Source organism: Erythrolamprus reginae, chromosome 6 (assembly GCF_031021105.1).
Source record: "Erythrolamprus reginae isolate rEryReg1 chromosome 6, rEryReg1.hap1, whole genome shotgun sequence".
Classification (NCBI taxonomy): domain Eukaryota; kingdom Metazoa; phylum Chordata; class Lepidosauria; order Squamata; family Dipsadidae; genus Erythrolamprus; species Erythrolamprus reginae.
Window position 1 is genome coordinate 1,164,322 of NC_091955.1, and position 23,600 is coordinate 1,187,921.

The 23,600-nt window shown below is 44.8% G+C and overlaps 1 protein-coding gene across 2 annotated transcripts in view; it reads right to left on the minus strand.

Moving 5' to 3' along the window:
* Nucleotides 1-23,600, minus strand: part of ELAPOR2 (endosome-lysosome associated apoptosis and autophagy regulator family member 2) — a 399,643-nt gene that overhangs the window by 360,886 nt on the left and 15,157 nt on the right. For both annotated transcript variants that reach the window (XR_011559428.1, XM_070754949.1), the window contains exons 3-18: nucleotides 23,182-23,377; nucleotides 21,769-21,916; nucleotides 19,844-19,930; nucleotides 17,941-18,046; nucleotides 15,161-15,313; nucleotides 14,075-14,163; nucleotides 12,661-12,841; nucleotides 11,429-11,557; nucleotides 10,401-10,491; nucleotides 9,990-10,092; nucleotides 9,122-9,259; nucleotides 7,317-7,580; nucleotides 6,727-6,900; nucleotides 4,882-5,071; nucleotides 2,563-2,659; nucleotides 1,875-1,976 (exon numbers count right to left, since the gene is read on the minus strand). Coding sequence is in view for 1 of the 2 variants with exons in the window: in XM_070754949.1 (XP_070611050.1) it covers nucleotides 1,875-1,976; nucleotides 2,563-2,659; nucleotides 4,882-5,071; nucleotides 6,727-6,900; nucleotides 7,317-7,580; nucleotides 9,122-9,259; nucleotides 9,990-10,092; nucleotides 10,401-10,491; nucleotides 11,429-11,557; nucleotides 12,661-12,841; nucleotides 14,075-14,163; nucleotides 15,161-15,313; nucleotides 17,941-18,046; nucleotides 19,844-19,930; nucleotides 21,769-21,916; nucleotides 23,182-23,377 (2,248 nt within the window). In the remaining variant the exon portion in view is untranslated. The remainder of the gene's footprint in view (nucleotides 1-1,874; nucleotides 1,977-2,562; nucleotides 2,660-4,881; nucleotides 5,072-6,726; nucleotides 6,901-7,316; nucleotides 7,581-9,121; nucleotides 9,260-9,989; nucleotides 10,093-10,400; nucleotides 10,492-11,428; nucleotides 11,558-12,660; nucleotides 12,842-14,074; nucleotides 14,164-15,160; nucleotides 15,314-17,940; nucleotides 18,047-19,843; nucleotides 19,931-21,768; nucleotides 21,917-23,181; nucleotides 23,378-23,600) is intronic.

A 23,600-nucleotide genomic window follows, 5' to 3' on the forward strand; every position in this document is an offset into this window, starting at 1 on the left:
TACATGATACTAGAAAAAGAGAAACACTAGGACAGGGAACGGAAGGCACACTGGGGCACTTATGCACACCCCTCACTGACCTCTTAGGAATCGGGAGAGGTCAACAGTGGAGAGTCTAAGGGTAGAGTTTTGGGGGTTAGGTGAGGATACTACAGAGTCAGGTAGAGAGTTCCAGGCATCAACTACTCGGTTGTATTTCCTGCAGTCGAGTTTGGAGCGGTTTACATTAAGTTTGCATCTGTTATGTGCTCATGTGTTGCTCTGGTTGAAGCTGAAGTAGTTGTTGACAGGAAGGACGTTGCAGCCAATGATTTTATGGGCTATGCTTAGGTGGTGTTTAAGGCAATGTAATTCTAAGCTTTCTAAACCTAGGATTGTAAGTCTGGTTGTGTAGGGGATTCCGTTGCGAGTGGAGGAGTGGAGGGCTCTTCTCGTAAAGTATCTCTGGCCTTTTTATAAAGTGTTTATGTCTGAAATGCGGTGGGGGTTCCAGACAGATGAGCTGTATCCGAGGATTGGTCTGGCGAAAGTTTTGTCTGCTCTAGTTAGTAGTGTGAGATGACCGGAGCAGAAGCTACGTAGGGTTAGGCTAACAACTCTTGAAGCCTTTTGGGCGATATTGTTGCAGGGGTCTCAGTGGGTCTCAGCTAAACTGCAAGTCAAATTCCAAAGACCCTTTGCAATAGTGATTGAATAATGTAGCTCAGGTGTACGAGATGCGGGTGAACAATTGTCCTCTGAGCTTTTGTGGGTAGGTTTCCGAACATTTCATTAGCAGGCTAGGTAAGATCTTCAGCGGAGTTTAATGCAAGTGTTCTGTTTGTAAGGGCTTCAGGTGGTGCGGGTGGGTCAAAGGAAGGTCACAAGACTCTCACGGGATCTTCCCTTGACACATCTACACCTGAAGCCCTTATAAACAGAAGAACATCAACAAGGACACGCCCTGAATTCTGCTGGAGATGTTACCGAGCCTTCTAACAAATGTGCAGAAGCAAAAAACACACAGGGGACATGCACACATGTAAGACAACCGAAGCTGCACACGCAGCACACTGGTAATGGTGGTTATGGCAATCCATGCCTGGCTTCTTCCAAGTGTTGTGGTTTGCTCGTAGCTGGGGCCCTCTGGTAATGGACTTTGAGCCCGATGAACTGGGGCCATCTGGATACAGTCGGCCTATGTGGCTGTTGGAGGAGGCAGAGAGTGAGGTAGAGGAGGAGGGAGAGTCTGGGGGTGAGGAGCCTACAGAGGCTAAAGACCCCCCAACTGGGGATTTGCCAGGGTCTGAGGAGGAGGAGATAAGGGATCTGATCCTGAATGTATGGGTGAGAAGGATGCAGGGCAGGCAGGAGCAGTTAAGGAAGCTCAGAAGGGGGAAGTGAGCTCAGCTGTGCATAGTCTGCACTCCCAGAGAGTATATAAGGGGGAGGAGTTTGGAGGGGGCTCTTTGCGAGAAGCCAACATTCATGGCTCTGGAGGAGAAAAGCCTGTGAAGAGTGTTTTTGCCTGACAAACCTGGATACTGCAATGGACATTTATGGGTTTAATAATATTGTGAGTAGACTTTTGGCTGAGAAGCAACTGTGTGGGATTTTATCTCACGCCCGGATTTTGGCAGGGGGAAAGACATTGCTTTGGTTTGCGTTTGTGACGTTCAACAAACGTCTCATAAAAAGACTCTTGTTCTCTTTGAAACCTGTGTGTGTTGTGTTTTCATTTGGGGCTCATGACCGGCCGGTTGCCTTGCAAGACAGGACACCAAGAACACGCTGAAGGAATTGGCGCCTGACTCGGAAATATATTAAAATTATTCAGGAGGACGGAGAAGATCCACCGAGAGGTCTCCACTCGAGTCTCTCGTCATGACACGTACCTGGGAACTGAGATTTCCCCCTGGCCAAGTTTTGTGGGGCTGCACCTCATCGTCACAACAGACGCACGCCCGTTCTCACAAGTGGCGGAAGCTCCCGAAGACCTGGGCAGAAAGAAGAAGAAGAAATTCCTCCTTAGCACCAAGCTGCTTCTCTCCTTGATTAGTCTGATAGCCTGTTTGGCAAATAGGTTTTTTTCATAATTCTGTAATCAATAAAATTAATTTTTTAAAAAATAAGTTGACACTATCTCCGACATCTGATACATTTATAGATATGAATTTACCTCTTCTTTTCTTTTTTTCTTTCTTCCTCTTTCTCTTTAGCTTTCTCTCCTTTTATATATATATAAGTGTGTATTTTGACTTATAACTGTATACTCAAAACTCACACACATTTGTATCAGTATTTGCATAGTCCTTTTATTTTATGTATCCCCTTCCCTATTTATTATAAAATAAAATAAAATAAAAAGAACGTAACCAGAGAGAGAAAAGAACGAAAGGAAGCAATGATATTACGGGAGGGTTATAATGACACCCACGGTCAAAACAAATTTTAGGGCCTCCTGGCTATTTAATGTGGCCCTTGATGACAGCGTCAGCTTCTCCTAAATTTCACCTTCCCTCCTCTGCAGGATTTGCAAAAGAGAACAAGAAGAATCGAGCAATAATACCTCCTTCCACTTACTTGTAATAGAAGTGAACATCGGGCAGCTTCGTTTCAGAGGGTGCAAACATTTCTGGCTTAATGTTCACGTTCCCCAGGGTGGTTTCAACAGTTGCTCCTGCAAAGGAAGGAAAGGAAACCATTTCTGCAAGAGTTTATAGACGGCTGGGAAGGAGGCGATATGGCCCAACCACGTCTGCTGGAAGTTTGTTCCAAGGATCTACTGCTCTTTCAGTGAAATAATATTTTCTCATGTTGCTTTTGATCTTTCCCCCAACTAACTTCAGATTGTGTCTCCTTGTTCTTGGGTTCACTTTCCTATTAAAAACACTTCCCTCCTGGACCTTATTGAACCCTTCAAACTATTTAAATGTTTCGATCCTGTCCCCCCTTTTCCTTCTGTCCTCCAGACTATACAGATTGAGTTCATGGAGTCTTTCCTGATACGTTTTATGCTTAAGACCTTCCATCATTCTTGTAGCCCGTCTTTGGACCCGTTCAATTTTGTCAATATCTTTTTGTAGGTGAGGTCTCCAGAACTGGACACAGTATTATTCCAAATGGGGTCTCACCAGCGCTCTATATAAGGGGATCACAATCTCCCTCTTCCTGCTTGTGATACCTCTAGCTATGCAGCCAAGCATCCTACTTGCTTTTCCTACCGCCCGACCACACTGCTCACCCATTTTGAGACTGTCAGAAATCACTACCCCTAAATCCTTCTCTTCTGAAGTTTTTTTGTACTCAATAAATGTTATGCGTGCATAGATTGGATCGCCTCCACCATGTTCGCTTGGGTTGGGACGTTGAGGGTGCAATGTGCATTTAGACTCGCTTGGAAGTTGAAAAACCTCCCAGAAAAAATAGTGGTGGCAACCTATTTGCCAAGAGAAGGACATGAATATAATCACCAGGAAGGAAATTCAACTCAATCCGGGCTCCAAGCGATATTTTTGGGGAACGAATAGTAGATCATTTTTTTTAAACTCCAAGAAAGGAGGACGAATGTCCCTCGGTTAAACCAATTAAGCTCCAAAGTTTCCCTGCATGAATGTGCAATGATGCCCCTTGAGCAATGGAGCCCTGTGGCTAGAGGAAGGTTTCTCTTACAAGAAATTGGGAATCTAATTTGTTAGCAATTAAGAGAAGAAGGCTGTCCTTCTGTCAACACTCACAGTATTTTTACGTATAATAAAATGAATTGAATTGAATTGATTAGATTTGTATGCTAAATTTGTATAATAAAATGGCAAGGTTTTAGACTTCCTTCGGGTCATTAGAGCCCCTGAATGGATAATTAACAATGTGACCACTGATTTTAAGTACTAATTCACTGATCCACTCCTACTACTACTCTTCCTCCTCCTCCTTCTCTTCCTCCTCCTCTTCCTCCTTCTCCTCCTCTTCCTCCTCCTCTTCCTCCTTGTCTGCCTCCTCCTCCTCTTCCTCCTCCTCCTCATCTTTCTCCTTCTATTCCTCCTGCTCCTCTTCCTCCTTGTTTTCCTCCTCCTCCTCCTCCTCCTCCTCTTCCTCCACCTCTTCCTCTTCCTCCTCCTCTGCTTCCTCCTCCTCCTCTTCTTTCTCCTCCTCTTCCTCCTCCTCCTCTTCCTCCTTCTATTCCTCCTCCTCTTCCTCCTCCTCCTCCTCCTCCTCTTCCTCCTTCTATTCCTCCTCCTCTTCCTCCTTCTATTCCTCCTCTTCCTCTACCTTTTCCTCCTCCTCCTCCTCTTCTTCCTCCTCCTCCTCTTTGTCCTCCTCCTCTTCCTCCTTCTATTCCTCCTCCTCCTCTTCCTCCTCCTCTTCTTCCTCCTTCTATTCCTCCTCCTCTTCCTCCTCCTCCTCCTCCTCCTCTTCCTCCTTCTATTCCTCCTCCTCTTCCTCCTTCTATTCCTCCTCTTCCTCTACCTTTTCCTCCTCCTCCTCCTCCTCTTCTTCCTCCTCCTCTTTGTCCTCCTCCTCTTCCTCCTTCTATTCCTCCTCCTCCTCTTCCTCCCCCTTTTCCTCCTCCTCCTCCTCCTCTTCCAATCCCATTCCCTTCTAGCACTGCTGATGTTACCTAGTTGGGTAGAGAAACATCAGCAAGAAAACCGCCAAGCCCAGGAAGCACCAACGACCCCAGAATATAAACCCAGAGCTGCAAATATTCCCCTCCACCAATTCCACCCTTGACGGATGTTCCCGACATCCCCTGACCCCTGGCTTTTTAGACTTGCAAAAACTGCCCCTCCAGATCACCCCCTTTGTCCATCTCTGAGTTCTGTAGGGCGAGGTCCATGCCATCCCCTTCCTCGCGGCCTTTATGGCCGTCCATTCTTGCGTCCCAAAGGAGGAGGCGATTACCCAGGAAGACGTCGGCCAGGCTGTTGGACTGCAGGGCCAAAGCGGTGCGGAAGCCCTTGCTGTCCGGAGGGATGATGGTGGACTGGCAGACAAAGGCCCTCACCACGTTGGAATAGTCCTCCGTCTCGGCCACCATCTCCTTCAGGGTGATATCCGTGATATTGTCCGCACAGACGGCTCGCTTCTCTCCCTGCGGGGGCGGAAGGGGTTAAAAGGGCAAACTCCCCCCCCCCCTCTTTTAAAATTATTTTTCCTACAAACTCCATTATATATCAATACACACACACCTTAAAATATATCAATAACATAGATATACATGCGTTTTAAATCAGTCAATCATAATTTTTGAACCCATTTTCAACTCCAATTCATCAGTCTGTCTCTCACCCTCCCTTCTCTCTACTTCCATCTCCTCTTCCTATTTTCTGACTCCTTCTCTCCTCCTCACCCTCCGTTTCCGTCTTTACTTCCTCTCTTCTCCTCTCCACCTTCTACTTCTGTTAGCACTTTGTACATAACGGTTGGACTTGGCAAAAAGCCCACTGCAACAATATCACCAAAAAAGCCTCTAGAGTTGTTAACCTGATCCTACGCAGCTTCTGCTCCGGCAATCTCACACTACTCACAAGAGCCTACAAAACTTTTGCCAGACCCATCCTAGACTACTGCTCATCTGTCTGGAACCCATACCACATCTCAGACATCAACACCCTTGAAAACGTCCAAAGATATTTCACCAGAAGAGCCCTTCACTCCTCCACTCGAAACAGAATACCCTACGAAAATAGACTAACAATCCTGGGCCTAGAAAGCCTGGAACTACGGCGCCTAAAACACGATTTGAGTATTGCCCACAAGGTCATATGCTGCAACGTCCTACCGGTCAATGACTACTTCAACCGCAACAACACAAGAGCACGCAACAGATTCAAACTTAATACGAACCGCTCCAAACTTGACTGTAAAAAATATGATTTCAACAATCGAGTTATTGAAGTGTGGAACTCATTGCTGGACTCAATAGTGTCAACCCCTAACCCCCAACATTTCTCCCTCTCTCCACGATTGACCTCTCCAGGTTCCTAAGAGGCCAGTAAGGGGCATACATAAGTGCACTGGTGTGCCTTTCGCCCCCTGTCCAATTGTCTTTCCTTTCTCTCACTTATCATATATATTTTCTTTCTTTCTTTCATATATCCTCTCCTCTAAGTTCACTTTACCCTTATATATATTACCACATGTCTATTTTCCTTCCTATGTATTTGTGTATTGGACAAATGAATAAATAAATAAATAAATAAATAAAATATATAAACAAGCTAACAAAGAATACTTGTATGTATTGAAACACTATGGCTTTAAGAAGTAATGTTAGAAATTGCCACAAGAGGGAGCCAGAAGCATGCTGCTTTCCTCCATAGAGCAATGAGCTGTAATTTGGCTTTTAAATAACAATCCAGCCACTTAATGACAATTTAGAAGAAGGAGAGAAGAAGAAGAAGAGATACAGCAGCTATACAGCCTTGGACGTTGAAGGAACCAACCCAAAACCAATTTAGCCCCAGCCTACAGGTGGGGGGGAGGGTTCTTCAAACCTGCCTTCCCCCTCCCCAAAAACCAGCTTCTCTACTATTCAGGCTCAACTCCCATAAGGGAAACCAAGGAAGATTTTTGGAATCTTCCTAAATGGTCAAAGGCTCAGGCCTGTTGAATGACAGAGGGGAGATCGCTACAAACGGCAGCCGCGACAGTGAAGACCAAGGTCTGATCAGATGAAATGGCCTGGCATTTGACGTGTGACAGATCGTCGTAGTTCTGATCGCGGGGAGGCCGTCCGGCGCTTACCTGGGAGCCACACAGGCTGATGTTGAAGAAATGGAAGAATTTGGTGCCTCTGGCGGTGAAACTCGGCCCGTTCATTAAGGAGCCCACTCGGCTCAGGGGACTGAAGTCGTAGGTCAGGCTTTGGTTGTCCCTGGCGGAGGAGAAGAGGCAGTCGCTGTAGCAGGCAGAACGGTCCTGAGAAGAGAAGAGGAGAGGAGAGAAGAAGGGAAGATGAAAGGGAACAAATGAGAAGGAAAGAGAAGATGGAAGGAAAAAAGAGAAGTGAAGAGAAGAGAAGGGAAAGAAGAGAAGGGAAGAAGGGAAGGGAAGATGAAAGGGAAAAAATGAGAAGAAAAGAGAAGATGGAAGGAAAAAAGAGAAGTGAAGAGAAGAGAAGGGAAAGAAGGGAAGAGAAGATGAAAGGGGGGAAATGAGAAGAGAAAGATGGAAGACAAGAGAAGAGAAGAGAGGAGAAAGGCACCAAACAGAAGTCAGAGGCCGTAGGGAAGATTCAGGAAATCAGATTAGAAACCACACATTAAAAAAAAAAGAATGGAGAAGCCACCGCCCTGGTCCTTCGCAGCCGTGTTTGTGTCCAAGCCCAGCCTCACCTTGGTGCTTTGGCTGCCAGGCCCACAAGCGACGCAGGCTTCTCCCCCGTAGGCCTGGTGGAGGGAGAGGTAGGTGTTGGGAGGGCAGGCTTGGCACTGGTTGGTCTCCTTCTCTATGTAGTGCCCAAGAGGGCAGGGGACGCAGGAGGAGCCGGACTGTTCCACACCCACGGCACAGGCCCGGCAGGAGGCGGCCACTCCGTCCACGGCATTGCTCACGGTGACCGAGTAGATCTTGGCCACGTCCTTGATCAGCTTCCTGCTCTGAAAGAAGCAGCCCCCAAAAGAAGAGAAAGAGAGAGAGACCACTAAGAGCCCGTTCAACGCATCGCTTTCCTATCTCGTCCACCGTCATCGTGGTCATTATCTAAGAAACGCTGCACTCAGAGAAATGAAGGGTCACTTGTATCCCCTCTGCCTCAGTCACGGCCAAAGAAGAGGAATATGGGTAGCTGGAGGTTGGGCTCTGGGCTCCTTGGTGCCCTCGGACCTTGGAGGGTCTCTTGAAGATGGTTCGTTATCCCACTGGGGAAGAGAATCGGTGCTAGAAGGGAGTGGGGATTGCAGAAAGGAGGAGGAGGAGGGGGGTGAGGAAGAAGAGAGAGGAGGAGGAGGAAGGAGAAGAGGAAGATGAGAAGAAGGAGGAGGAGGGAGAAAAAGAGGAGGAGGAGGAAGGAGAAGAGGAGAAGGAGAAGAAGAGGAGGGGGAAGAAGAGGAGGAAGACGAGAAGAAGGAGGAGGAGGGAGAAGAAGAGGAGGAGGAGGAGGAGGAAGAGGAGGAGAAGGAGAAAGAAGAGAAGGAGGAGGAGGGAGAAGAAGAGGAAGAGGAGAAGAAGGAGGAAGAGAGAGAAGAAGAGGAGGAGAAGGAAGAGTCCATGAGGAGAAGGGGTTCTTAGAAGTCTAATAAATTATATTAAATTAAATTAAGAAGAGGAGGAGGAGGAAGAAGAAGAGGAAGAGAAGGAGGAGGAGGAGAAAGAAGATGAGGAAGACAAGAAAAAGGAGGAGGAGGGAGAAGAAGAGGAGGAGGAGGAGGAGGAAGAAGAGGAAGAGGAGAAGGAGGAGGAGGAGGGAGAAGAAGAGGAGGAGAAGGAAGAGTCCATGAGGAGAAGGGGTTCTTAGAAGTCTAATAAATTATATTAAATTAAATTAAGAAGAGGAGGAAGAGGAAGAAGAAGAGGAAGAGAAGGAGGAGGAGGAGAAAGAAGATGAGGAAGACAAGAAAAAGGAGGAGGAGGGAGAAGAAGAGGAAGAGGAGAAGGAGGGAGAAGAAGAGGAGGAGAAGGAAGAGTTCATGAGGAGAAGGGGTTCTTAGAAGTCTAATAAATTATATTAAATTAAATTAAGAGGAGAAGGAAGAGGAAGAAGAGGAAGAGGAGGTGGTGGAGGAAAACTAAGAGGAAGAAGAGAAAGAAGAAGGAGGAAGGGACTGAGAGTTCTTTTGTGATCAATCTCTGTTCAAAATTACAACAGCCCTGAAAAAAGGGACTTATGACCATGTTTCACACTTATGACCTTTGAAGCATCCCAAGGATCAAAATCCAGACCCGTGGCAACCGATTCACATTTATGACAGTGGAAACATCCCAGGGTCACGTAATCCTCTTTTGCAAACTCCAGAGGGGAAACCACATTCACTTAATAACTGGGTTACTAACTTACTAACTGCGGTGGTTCACTTAAGAACGGTGGCGAGGAAGGTCGTAAAAGGGGCAAAACCCAGTTAGCCAATGCCTCCGTTGTGGCCACCTGTGATTTCGGCTCTGGCCTCCAGGAAAGGTTTGTTTCGTGGCTTTGGAGACTTACATCTTGGCCCTGGTTGGTCCTTTGGAAAGCCCAGGTGAAGGTGAAGGAGGCATTCTTGGAGACGACGTGGGCGTACGACTGCTTGCCCTTGGCCCCACTCCATGACTCCACCACGTTGGTGCTCTTCTTGTTGATGTCCTAAAAACCACAAAAACAAAAACGTGAAGAAAGAACATTGTGGGTAGCAGAACCGAGGTGGTCAGATAATGTTGGCAGGGTTGGGTCAACGGAAAGACTTCACCCGTTCCAGAGAAAGGAAACCCTTTCCTGGTGGTGTTACTTAGTATGGTAATGAAACATGAGCACCAAGGACCCCTCAAAAGAAACCTTTACTCAAATCCTCTGTCAATCATGGTAAAATCAGGTAATCCGGGCGGTTCAATGAATAGGAAGGTTAAGTTCTCTACAAGAATCTGATCTACTAACGGTCGAAGAAAATTGGTAATAGATGAGAGTCAATGGAACTCATGTCAATGGACTTAGATCTCTTGTGGGCATCAAGGGATTTGAGGTCAGTGATGTGTTTGACCCCCTCCCTCCCTTGGGCTTGGCCTGGTCATCTCCTACACCCATGATGGTGAAACTATGGCATACCTGCCCCAGGTGGGACGTGGAGGCATATTGGAGGGCACGCAAGGCATCGCCCTATGCCAGCTCCAGTGCGCATGCTAACCAGCTGGTGTTTGGCCCTGGGGAAGGCTGTTTTGACCTCCGAGAGATGACCTCTAGGACTGAGGACAGAGGTCAGACATGGTGAAATTCTCTCTCCTACCGCCTACTGAAGGGATGACATTCACCCCTGCCATCCAGAAGGTTCCTGCTTAGGAATAACAACAAAAGTGGTCCTCTGTGGATCCTCCCCACTTACCACCATGAAGTAGAAGACACAGTCGGCAGAGCAGATGGTCTCAAAGACGAACGTGATGCGTCCCAGTTCTGAGCCCGTCACCCCTGATACCGACGTGGGAGGCCTGTTCAACAGAGCAGAAGGAATAGGAGTTGCCAAGGTGGCCTCCTTTCAAAACGACTGACCATTTAAGGTCAAAGAAATGAAAACCCATCTTGCCGTTGGTCTACGGAGAGGTTCAAAACTTTGTTCCAGTAGTTTCTTCTCTCCTTTCTGTGAATCTCCTGAACCTAGGATTAACCCATGGGCTGTCAGCTAACCCCCCGTTATCTGAAGATGAACCACGTTCCATGCTAACATCTAAATCATCTGCGAGCAGGCTAACGGATCAGAACACAATCCCTTTGGCAGAACCATTGTGTGGTTCCTTACTTAAATCCCGGTACGTGGAGGTTCACAATGAGGTAGTCGTTATCGGAGCCCCCTGCCCCACTCCGGATGTGGTCGCCAGCAACTTCCCAGCCTAAAAAGAGGAAAGACCCAGCTAGAGAGAGACCATGCGTCATTTTGAAAGGGGAAACAAATGTTCCCTAAATTGATTGATTGATTGTACTTATATGCTGCTCATTTTAAAACGGACTCAGGGCAGCTAAGCACAGTCATAAATACAATAGTAATTAAAAAAAGCATTAAAAATACAACAATAAAATCAACCGTGTGGTAAAAGCCGCCCCGAGTCTACGGAAAGGGGCGGCATTCAAATCAAATCAAATCAAATCAAATCAAATCAAAAATCAAATAAATCAATAAAAATATCACAAAAACCCATACATAATTCCAGGCCTGCTGGAAAAGCCAGGTCTTAAAAGCTGTGCATACACAGAAGCAAAAAAATGGTGAAAATTGATGAAATCTTGCGAGTGGATGTGAGATTTTAGCTACTTTCACAGGTATTTTTTTGCTTCTGTGCATGAGCAGGAGCAAAAAAATCAGGGATTTTCACCGGACGTTTTTTAGTCGTGACGTTCCTGGACTCAGGATGACTTACGAAAACAAAATAATACAATAATATAGTAAAGTCAAATATAAATAGTAAAAAGCAATAAAACCCCGATTAAACCCATCAATAAAGCCCCCTACACCAGGGGTAGGGAAAGTTGGCTTGTCTTTGACTTGTGGACTTCAACTCCCAGAAATCCTGAGCCAATCATGCTAGCTCAGGAACTCTGGGAGTTGAAGTCCACAAGGCATAGAAGAGCCAACGTTGCCTACCCTTGCCCTAAACTAAGCTACCCAGTCATACACACATACAAGCCAAGCAAATCACAATTCGGCCATGCTAGCAAAACCAGGTCTTCGGGGCCTTTCGGAAGGCCACGCCTTGCCCATCCAACATCTCTTACAGGGTCTGAAGCAACAGTGAGGTAGAGGTGGGAAAGGAGAGGTCAAGGCCAGCTCACCATTCATCCCGTCGCACTTGGAGTTCCCGACGTTGAAGCAAGAAGTCTTCATGTTGGGAGGCAGCGTGTTCCACCACTTATATTCCAGTCCGAGCACCGGTTCCGTGCCAGCAGGACAGGCCCGGCAGTCTAGAAAAGGAGACGACAAGGATTAAGATCTTCCTGTGGTGGTCTGTTAGTCACCAGCCCCTCCAGCAGCCGAGAAGGAGGAGGAGGAGAAGACTATGTTTCTATGTTTCTAAGATGTGGGAGTCAGGGTCAGCATCCAAGCAATGCAGCGGTCAGAGAGAGGCCATAGCATTTAGACTTATATACTGCTTCATAGTGCAAATTCCATGCTTGGCCTGATTAGGAAGGGAATCGAAAATAAGACGGGAACTGTTGTGTTGCCTCTGTACCAATCGATGGTGAGACCACACAGTTCTGGTCACTGCACCTCAAGGAGGATAGAATGGAACTGGAAAAGGTGCAAAAAAGGGGCAACAAGAAGGATCAAGGAAATGGAGCCCCTCCCTTAGGAAACCAGGTTGCAACGCTTTGGTCTCTTCAGCCTTCAAAGACGGCGTTTGAGGGGGGACTTGATTGAAGGGTATAAAATCCTGCATGGGATAGAAAACGTGGATGGAGAGAAATTATTTCCTCTATCACACAATCCTAGTATGAGGGGACCCTCCCTAAAGCTCACAGGTGAGAAAGTGAGGACAAATCAAGGGAAATATTTCTTCCCCCAGAGGGTCCTTGGTTGATGGGATTCCCTTCCAGGAGAGGTCGTGACAGCTGTCAGCCTGGAGAGCTTCAAGGCAGGATGAGACAGATTCATGGAGGCCAAGTGGATCATAGGTGGTGATTGAAACGGATGTCCAAGTGCCGCCTCTGTGTTGATTGAGGCAGGCAGGGTTCCCTCGGGTCCCACTTGTTGGGGGTCAAGGGAAAGGGAGGGTCTTGCCTTCTCCTTCTTCTCAAGATCCCCATGGACAATTGGGGGGCCACTGTGGGACACAGAACGCTGGACTCCATGGGCTTTGGCCCCATTCAGCAGGGCTCTCCTTAGGTTCTAACGTTAGAGGGATCACTGGTGGAGATACAAGATCCTTCAAGATCCATGTTGTCTATCACAGTTTGAGTTCACAGAGAAGAGGACACACGGATGCCACAAACACAACAACCCCAAATGAAAGTGAGGCCTTCTCGATTACTCATCCAGAGTTCCCATCCCGGTCAGTTTCTCCTACCCTGATTTCCGTTAGAGAACATCCCCGGTGGACACGGAGCGCAGAAGGAGGAGCCGTTGTTGTAGAACCCAGGGTTGCAAGGAGGGCACTCTTTCTTCTCTCCCGACGGAGGGAGCGTCACCGCCTCGGAGACGTCCGCTCGGCAGATCCTGGGCTCCACCCACTTGTACATTATCTGGGTCTGAAAAGGAGAAGAGGCGGAAGCAGAGACAGACCAGGGGCTTAAGGCGTTAGGGCAACAAACTGACAGGAATAGCCAACACTCCAGAAGAGAGGGGCACAGTACACAATTCAGGGTCAACTTTCACTCCAAAAATTTGGCAAGAGGTTTTAAAAAACCGATTGAGGTGGGGACTTAATTACGAACTACGGAACAGACAAGAAAGAATGCGGGTTTTTTAACCGTCTGGGGAAAATTCTGTAAGTGGCAATGAATGAATGAATGAATGAATGAATGGATGGATGGATGGATGGATGAATGAATGAATGGATGGATGGATGGATGGATTTATTTATTTATTATTTATTTTATTTATTAGATTTGTATGCCGCCCCTCTCCACAGACTCGGGGCGGCTCACAGCAGTGATAAAACAGTATACAATGACAAATCTATTATTAAGTCTAAAATAACAATTTTACTTTGGAAACCTAAAAAACCCTTTATATAAAAACATACCACACATAAGACTACATAGGCAAGGGGAGATGTCTCGGTTCCCCCATGCCTGATGGCAGAGGTGGGTTTTAAGAAGTTTACGAAAGGCAAGGAGGGTGGGGGCAGTCCTGATCTCCGGGGGGAGCTGGTTCCAGAGCTGCCACAGAGAAGGCTCTTCCCCTGGGTCCCGCCAGCCGACATTGTTTAGTCGACGGGACAAGGAGAAGGCCAACTCTGTGGGACCTAACTGGTCACTGGGATTCGTGAGGCAGAAGGCGGTCTCGCAGGTATTCTGGTCCGGTGCCATGAAGGGCTTTATAGGTCATAACCAACACTTTGAATTGTGACCGGAAACCGATCGGCAACCAATGCAGACTGCGGAGTGTTGGTGTAATGGATGGATGGATAGATAGATAGATAGATAGATAGATAGATAGATAGATAGATAGATATGTAGATAGATAGATATGTAGATAGATAGATAGATAGATAGATAGATAGATAGATAGATAGATAGATAGATAGATAGATAGATAATTGTAAATATTAACATCAATAGAAATCATTATGGTGATGGATCAAAAATTTGATGGAACTGATAGACGTGCGTAGAATTTTTTTCCCCCTGGTGTCACCAAAATGTAAAGATGTTTGTGTGCTTTGTTATTGTCTTTTATGTTTTTAAAACTCAATAGAAATATTATTATTTTTTTTAAAAAAGGAAGGATTGGGAAGCAGGGGAAGAGAGGCCACTCACTTTTCCTTCCCGGTCGCAGGGCGTGTGGATTTGGAAAAAGTCCTTGTTGGAGCAGGGGAGGCGCTCCACACATCGGCCTGATCCTTCGTCTGAAAGTACGAAAAGACAGGACAGGAAAGACCAAATGTGTGTGGGGTCCATTGGGGGAGAAGCCAGAACGAAGGAAGAAGGTGAGGTGAGAGGAATAAAAAAATCCAAAACTTTAAGGCTTAAAAAAAAAAAGAGGGAAGAGCATGCGCCTCCAATACACCTGATGCGAGGCTGCCTCCCACACACTGGCGGCTGCTGCTGCTCCCTGCTTCCTCTTCCTTCCCATGCTGAAGGGCCCCCTCTCCTCTCGCTCGCTCACTTTGTAGCCGACGTCTTTCCTTCGCTGTGGTGACTCCTTGGCTGCCCAGAGCAAAGGGAGCGTTTCTTTTCTCTGGGCGCTGGCAGAGGTTTATTCCCTCTCCAAGCGCCCAGAGAAAGGAAAATGCTTCGTTCGCTCTGGGCTTCCAAAGCCTCCTTAAGCGCCACCCAAAGGCTCCTCTGGCAGCCCAGAAAAGCCCAAGATGGCCGGGATTAAAGGGGGAATGGCAGGAAATTGGCTGGGCCTTCGTGCCCCTCTTCATGCTCGGGTTCTTAAGTAGAAAAGTTTGTAAGTAGAAGCAATTTTTCCCATAGGATGCAAATAATGAGTGCAAACCCATTAGGAAAGAAATAAAAGCTCAGAATTTGGGTGGGAGGAGGAGGAGGAAGAAGAGGAGGAAGACAGTTGCTGCCCAGAGCGAAGGGAGCGTTTCTTTTCCCTGGGCGCTGGCAGAGGTTTATTCCCTCTCCAAGCACCCAGAGAAAGGAAAATGCTTCGTTCACTCTGGGCTGCCAAAGCCTCCTTAAGCGCCACCCAAAGGCTCCTCTGGCAGCCCACAAAAGCCCGAGATGGCCGAAATTAAAGGGGGAATGGCAGAAAACTGGCCGGGCCTTTCTGCCACTCTCAAATTTCCTGGGAAATTTTTCCGGGCTCGGGTTCTTAAGTAGAAGAGGCATAAAAATCTTGAACACCCGGTTCTTATCTAGAAAAGTTCTTAAGTAGAGGGACCACTGCACCTGAGTAGTGGGTGGCTTCTGGACATTGGGTGCATTCCTTGGCCCCCTTTTCGGAGTAAGTATTTCTTGGACACATCTCGCACAAGGAGGAACCTGATTTGTTGCTAAAGGTGCCTGGTTTGCAGGGAAAACATTCAGATGTGTAGGCCACCCCTGCAAAAGAAGAAGAGTGGAGACACGGCCATTTAGAAAGTACACAATGTTAGCACTATGTACATAACTGGTTAGGTTTGGCAATATATAAAACACAAACCAACAATGCATGCTTAAATGTATTGAAAGATTATTGCTTTAAGAGCTAGTGTTACGGATGGCCACAAGAGGGAGCCAGAAGCATGTTTCTCTCTTTCTGCTATTCTGTTGTTTTTAATGACTATGCTGTAGTAAGAATTGCGTGTTCAAATGATGGTTTATGTATTTGTAAGCTGACCAGGAAAGCTTGTAGCATTGCATATGTGTTAATTGATTTAACTGTGAATGACTAGGACTTTTCTTGACTAAGATATTTGCCAAAGTAAATAATATTTTATACACTTAATGTATCTGGATTGTATTACTGAACTAATAATAATAATAATAATAATAATAATAATAATAATAATAATAATAATAATTTATTGGATTTGTATGCCGCCCCTCTCCGCAGACTCGGGGTGGCTAACAACAATAATAAACACAACATGTACAATCCAATAATAAAAAACAACTAAAAACCCCTATTATAAAACCAAACATACACACAAACATACCATGCACAACTTGTAATGGCCTAGGGGGAAGAGCTATCTCAACTCCCCCATGCCTGGCGGTATAAATGAGTCTTGAGTAGTTTACGAAAGACAGGGAGGGTGGGGGCAGTTCTAATCTCCGGGGGGAGTTGGTTCCAGAGGGCCGGGGCCGCCACAGAGAAGGCTCTTCCCCTGGGGCCTGCCAAATGACATTATTACTCGTATCTCTGGCCTATCAGCTGGGTATCTGCTACACCTCCATGTTTCCTTTGTGGTATGTGTGCCTTTGACCACTCGGAGATTACTCTGCACACTCCTTAACACACAACCACCCAGAATCATGTTCCAATCGCAATAATGGAGGTGTGTGTGTGTATGTGTGTGTATGCTGGATTGGAACAAGATTATCTGAGTTTCAATCCCTGTTTAGCCACAAAATTCATTTAAAAAATTCAAAATTCTATTTACCTAGAATTTTCGCGAGTTAGCCAGAGGTCTCTTTACAGCTCTAAAAAGTGGAGGTTGCATTTAAAAACTTAACAGAAATATCAGATCTGCATCCTTTTAAATACTTTATTATTGTTGTTGTATGTATATATACACGGTATACCTATACAATGAAATTCACAATGAACAAAACTGGGGTTTTTTTTAAAAGCTTCTAGAGGGCTATTGAGCGAAAGTGCTCACTTTTCTTAAAATGACAGCTGAAAGAACAAAAGTCTGTGATTCTGTGAATTCTTTAATAAAGATTTTTTTTAAAAAAGTCTGTGAATTATTTCCTGATACCTAATGACACAGGCCCTCTCCTACATTCAGTGTCAACTTTCACTCCAAAAATTTGGCCAGAGGTTTTAAAAAAGGATTGAGGTGGCAAGGAGGGAAATTCCTGGGAGGCAGGCAGGCATTACAGGGGCTCTACCCTCTCATGAAACATCTTGAATTTAAAAAATGCTTGGTATAATCCATTTCATAGGCTGCAATCAATACATTTGCAGATCACTCTCATATTCTAATAAATAAAATTTAACACAGCTTACAAATTTCGCATCCTTTAAAAACTAACATTTTCTCCCCACCCAATGCATTTTTCTTCTTCTTGCTATTCTGCAAAAGAGCAACCATTTTGTCTGGCTGTGATATTATTCCATCTGTTGTTCTACAAATCACATGCTGACCTCATGTGAATTTTAGATTTTCACTCACCCAAAATCTTAACCACAGTACTTATTTTCTCTGCGGATTCTCTTCTATCCAGCAGGTGTCACTGTTTTCCTAGTAACTTATTCACCCACCAAACCGCTGTACTAACTCAACTAGTAGACAGTGGCGCCTCTACTTACGGACTTAATTCGTTCCGTGAGCAGGTTCTTCAGTAGAAAAGTTTGTAAGAAGAAGCCATTTTTCCCATAGGAATCAATGTGAAAGCAAATAAGGCGTGCGATTGGGGAAACCACAGGGAGGGTGGAGGCCCTGTTTCCACCCAGGAGATTCCTAGAGAGGCCCCACGGAGGCTTCTCCCCGCCTTTCTGGCCCTGTTTCCTCCCAGGAGATTCCTTGGGAGGCGTCTAAGACTGCTTGATGTATTTTGGTATGATGCGCGCAGATCCAAGTAAGTGGACTTTAGATTATTGTCGTTGTTGTTGTTATTTTCTTCACAAAAAAACAGTAACGTACAGCAAAGGAGATTAGTATGATGGATTTCGTATCACAATATCACAAGTCGAACCCCTCCCAAGCGTCCAGGACTGTGTGATGTATTTTTGTGAAGTATATGCGCTTGCGCAGAAGCAAAAAAAAATGCCCAAAATCTCACACTGGTGCACATTCCCTTGCGAGATTTTTCTTCATGCGCATGCGCAGAAGCAAAACCACGTTGCAACGTGTGTGTGCGCACGCACAGGAGAATAGAAACTGCACATGAAGTGCAACTTCCGCTACTGATGCGCCGTCCTCAACCCACTACAGTAGCAGCGCACGACTGGCAGTAAGGGGAGCGTGTTCCTGGCAATGAAAACCACACTGTCGTAGCGCTGCACTGAAAATGCTCACCTTCGATGGTGATGTTCTTCAACAGGATGGGCTTGACCACCTGTGACCCCATCAGGATGCCCGTCGTTCGCCAGTACAAGATATTCGTGCCCGATTTCAGCATCACCTGCCAAGAAAAGGAATAGCGGGTTTTGGGTCCGAGACTCACATTAAAGCAAACGAAGCAGAGCATAGACTGGAGGGAAGAGGAAGAGGCCTATCGTTCAATCGCAAGAGGATTGGAAGGGACCTTGGAGGTCATGTAGTCCAACCAGTGGTGGGCTACAAAGCAGAATGGGGGGAAACGCCATTCCGTTGATGTAAATGGAGCTTGTAGGCAATATGTCGACTAAACAATGTCGTTTGGCGGGCCCCAGGGGAAGAGCCTTCTCTGTGGCTGCCCCGGCCCTCTGGAACCAACTCCCCCCGGAGATTAGAACTGCCCCCACCCTCCCTGTCTTTCGTAAACTACTCAAGACTCATTTATCCCGCCAGGCATGGGGGAGTTAAGATATTTATTTATTTTATTTATTTATTTATTTATTTTATTTATTAGATTTGTATGCCGCCCCTTTACGTAGACTTCCTCCGAGGCCATTACAAGTTATGCATGGTATGTTTGTGTGTATGTTTGGTTTTATAATAAGGGTTTTTAGTTGTTTTATTCATTGGATTGTTACATGCTGTTTTTATCCTTGTTGTTAGCCGCCCCGAGTCTGCGGAGAGGGGCGGCATACAAATCCAATAAATAAATAAATAAAAATAATAAATAAATTTTTGTAACAAACCAAAATTGTTACACCCCAGACACACATTACAAAACAGCTAAGTAGCCTGCAAGCTCCAACTACTCAGATCACCCGCAATCCACAAACATCAACTAACCAGCATACATCAATTACATCAACGGCCCCAGGTGTTGCCCCACTGACTCACCAGGAAGTTTCAACACAGCCTGCAGCTGCTGAGCCAGCACTCCACACCCGCCCACCAGTATTTATAGAGGGAAGGCAGCTCAGGCCTCGCTGTGTTCGCCCTGGCACAAGGACAGAAGCACCAGCCTGGACATGACGAGTGGGACCTCGTCATAACGGTATTTTAAAAAGCATATGCCCTTGGGCTGTTAGCACACGTCATTATTCACCCACTAGACAACAGTCCCCCAAAAAGGTTTTGAAATCAAAAACAGTTTGAGGTCAGAACATCTGGGTACAAAATTTATCACTATTAAAATTCTGGAACATCTTCAAGCCAGGGCACAAATGGTCGGATCCAAGGATAAGTCACTTTGATCTTAGAATACAGTTTGGACCACTTTGGGGGACTTTATTTATTTATTTTTATTTATTTATTTATTTTGTCCAATACACAATGAGGGTTTTAGTGGGTATATATCTATATACACATAGTAAAATACCTGATGAAGGTTATAGAGGACATACTCATAGTAAAATATATCTATGAAAGAATAGAAAAGAAGATATAGGAATAGAAGAAAGGTATAAGAGATATAGGAGAGCAATAGGACAGGGGACGGAAGGCACTCTAGGGCACTTGTACTCGCCCCTTACTGACCTCTTAGGAATCTGGAGAGGTCAACCGTGGATAATCTAAGGGTAAAGTGTTGGGGGTCTGGGGATGACACTATGGAGTCCGGTAATGAGTTCCACGCTTCGACAACTCGGTTACTGAAGTCATATCTTTTACAGCCAAGTTTGGAGCGGTTAATATTAAGTTTAAATCTGTTGTGTGCTCTTGTGTTGTTGTGGTTGAAGCTGAAGTAGTCGCTGACAGGCAGGACATTGCAGCATATGATCTTGTGGGCAATGCTTAGATCATGTTTAAGACTTATGAGCATCTTAAAAAAACCCTCGCTCTGAAAGACCCACAACTTTCAACTGAAGCCATCCAAGGTCCCACTCACTGCGTAGGAGCCCCACTCTCCGTTATCGGTTAATTTCACCCATTTATCACTGGTGGAATCCATCTCTTGGCACTGGTCGTTTTGAATCTGGAAAATAGAAATAATGAATAATAAAATAATGATAAATGCACACAGATCTAAGAAAAAATATTTTTTGCAGACATCGCAGTCGACCTTGTACTTTTCTGAATCATTTTGTTTTGTTCTGATTTCAAAAATGTCTATAGCTTTTCTGTAGCAGGAATAGTTTCAACGGGGCAGCAGCATTATTATTATAAGGTATAGGAAATATACTGGCGACATTAAGAAAACAGTAATCTACGTATCAGAAATAACGTAATAACAAAAATGCTTCTCTATGGGAAATTTTTTGCGATAGAGCAAAACTAAGGATATTTTTGGAATCAGCACATCAAACTCCATAAAACAGACATATCACTTTTGCTGATTATTGTTTTGTGTTGAGCAGCTGTCGATCAAGGCAAACAAAACAATTACAATTTATGCACCATTTATCTGCAATTCCATAACCTTTGCCCTGTCAAAAAGTGACCCTGTTTACACAATCAGAGGAATTACGGGCGACAGATGGGTTTGCTATAAAACATAAAAAGAAAATTGCAGACATATCCAAAGCCAAGCGTTGCTAAACACAGTAAAAATTTATTTGGTGAGTTGTTGTTGTTGTTGTTGTTGTTGTTATTATTATTATTATTATTATTATTATTATTTATTGGATTTGTATGCCACCCCTCTCCGCAGACTCGGGGCGGCTAACAACAGTGGTAAAACAACATGAACAATCCAATTAATAAAAACAACTAAAAAACCCTTATTATAAAAAAACCAAACATACACACAAACATACCATGCATAACTTGTAATGGCCTAGGGGGAAAGGATAACTTAACTCCCCCATGCCTGGCCACAGTTACATCCGCCTTGGTGGTTTTTAAAGATCCATTTGAGGTTTCAACCCGGATCACACTGCAGGAACCTTAACATCACTTTTACAACAACCGCACGGCTCAGATCCCAGAGTGACAAGCCAATAAGCAGTTCAGCTGGTTTGGGAGAGAAAACACACCAAATTGTGGTGTCCGTGTCGTAACACTTTTGTCCGTGTCATTTAACAAGAACAAAGGTGTGTTGAAAGATGGTGTGCTTCTAATTGTCAGAGGTCCAAATGTAACAAAAGACATAATGTGGGGTTTTTTAATTGAATTGGGCAGATAACCCACAGGGCTGGATGTGGTAGAGTTTCAGCTAACCAATGCAGCCGCCTTCTTTAGGCCAGTCTACGGAGAGTGGCGGCATACAAATCTAATAAATAATAATAATAATAATAATAATAATAATAATAATAATAATTATATATATATATATATATATATATATATATATATATATATATATATATATATATATATATACACACGAGGGTTATCCGGAATGTCAGGTCACAAGGCCCGTAGCCCTCATGGGGAATGTTCGCGGGGGAAGTCGGTATGACTATCGTGTAGCGGGAAGCCAGCGGAAGAGACCGAACAGTGCCAGGGGTCAGTAGATCATTGATGGGCGTTGTGGGGAAGGATAGAGATGGGCGTCCTCATTCCGTTTCCCTCCAAGGGCAAAGTGCGCGCTGTCATGCGCTCCCTGATGCTGAGTTGCATCAGTCACTGAGTGGGACATTTTTCCTACCTGATGGACATCAAAATCTCCAAGACCTCAAGGAATTGCAGCCAATTCAATATCAAATCAGGCAACTTTGGGTAAGAACCCTGGGTTATTGTAGGGGGGAATCACATCTTCGTAAGCCCTAAAAAAAAGGCCACTAGACTATCTTAAAATTACCCCCCCTCGGCTCCATTTCGGAACCTCACACGTCCATTTAAGATGGAATTAGTGCCCAAATTCTCCCTTACAAAGAATTCAAAGAAGATGTTGTTATCGATGTACTGATACTCGAAGAAGACGGAACCGGGTTTCTTCAGGTGGACCGTGTAGATCAAAGAGACGGTGCAGTCATCGCTGTTGGACTCGATGTAATTCCCACGAGGGGCCCACGAAGATCTGGGGAAATATATCAAGAGAAACAAAGCCTTGGCTGACACCAGCCAGCCATTATCTCAACAAAGCTTCCTACACTGGAGAAAGATTAGACCAGCTAGTTTCCAAGATTCTTTATTTATTTTATTTATTTATTTATTTATTGGATTTGCATGCTGCCCCTCTCCGTAGACTCCTTGTTAGAAAAAGTCCCCAGAGACCAAGAGCAAAAGTCTTTATTAACACCAAAATATAGAAAATATAGAAAATATAGAAAACATCAGACCGGTGTGATCATACAGGGACCTGAAGAGGTGACAGGAAGGTCCCCGTGTTCCTCTGGAGGTAAATGACTCAACTACAGGGATCGTCTTATATAGGTTTCCTGGTGTATTGCTTACACCCCTCCTTTCTGTCCATATTCTGTCCGTATTTGGGGTTCTTTTTTTCCAAGTTATTACTTCATCCTAATATTCCACCATCCTTTCTTCGGGAATTTCAAAATTATCCATCATGTTGTTTTCCTCGCTCTTCTGACCGTTTTCTGGCTCAACTCAGGAGGTTGATGTGCCACTATAAGAACATTTCTTAGAGTCTTATATCAAAACATTTCCTGACACCAACTTATTTTCCCCATTTTACATTGTCTTGCAATCTCTTCCCAGCAAGGCCTGCTTGTTTGAAACAAAAGTTCACAAGATAGATAGATAGATAGATAGATAGATAGATAGATAGATAGATAGATAGATAGATAGATAGATAGATAGATAGATAGATAGATAGATATGATAGATAGATAGATAGATAGATAGATAGATAGATAGATAGATAGATAGATAGATAGATAGATAGATATGATATGATGGATAGATGGATGGATGGATGGATGGAAGGAAGGAAGGAAGGAAGGAAGGAAGGAAAGATAGATAGATAGATAGATAGATAGATAGATAGATAGATAGATAGATAGATAGATAGATAGATAGATAGATAGATACATAGATAGATAGATATGATAGATAGATAGGTAGGTAGGTAGGTAGGTAGGTAGGTAGGTAGATAGATAGATAGATAGATAGATAGATAGATAGATAGATAGATAGATAGATAGATAGATAGATAGATAAAGATAATAGATAGAGATAATAGATAGAGATAATAGATAGATAGATAGATAGATAGATAGATAGATAGATAGATAGATAGATAGATAGATAGATAGATGATAAACAGACAGACAGACAGACAGACAGATAAATAAATAAGTAAGATCCGCGTAGGGTCCTTACTTGGCGCAGCTGTCTGCTTTGCTTCCGGCTGAGCCGAGAGCAGAGTCCATGTAGGTGGCTACGTTAGAGAATCCCGCCGGCAGGTCGTCCCACTCGTCAAATTTGATCCCGCTTCCCAGCGAGTAGGTTCCTTCGGCGCATTTGCTGCAGGCCTGGTTCTTCATCTCCAGGTACTCCCCAGAAGCACAAGAGAAAGCTGGGGAGAGAAACGTTCACAAAGGATTAGAAGGGAACGAAGTAGCCCTTCACATATTCTAAGAATTTTCCTTTTTTTGTGGTGGGGGGGGGGCATTGATTATTGCAATGGGAGGGAGGGAGGGAGGAGATAATATGCTATGGGAAGGAAGGAAGGGGAGAAGGAAGGGAGGAAGGAAGGAAGGAAGGAAGGAAGGAGATAATATGCTATGGGAAGGAAGGAA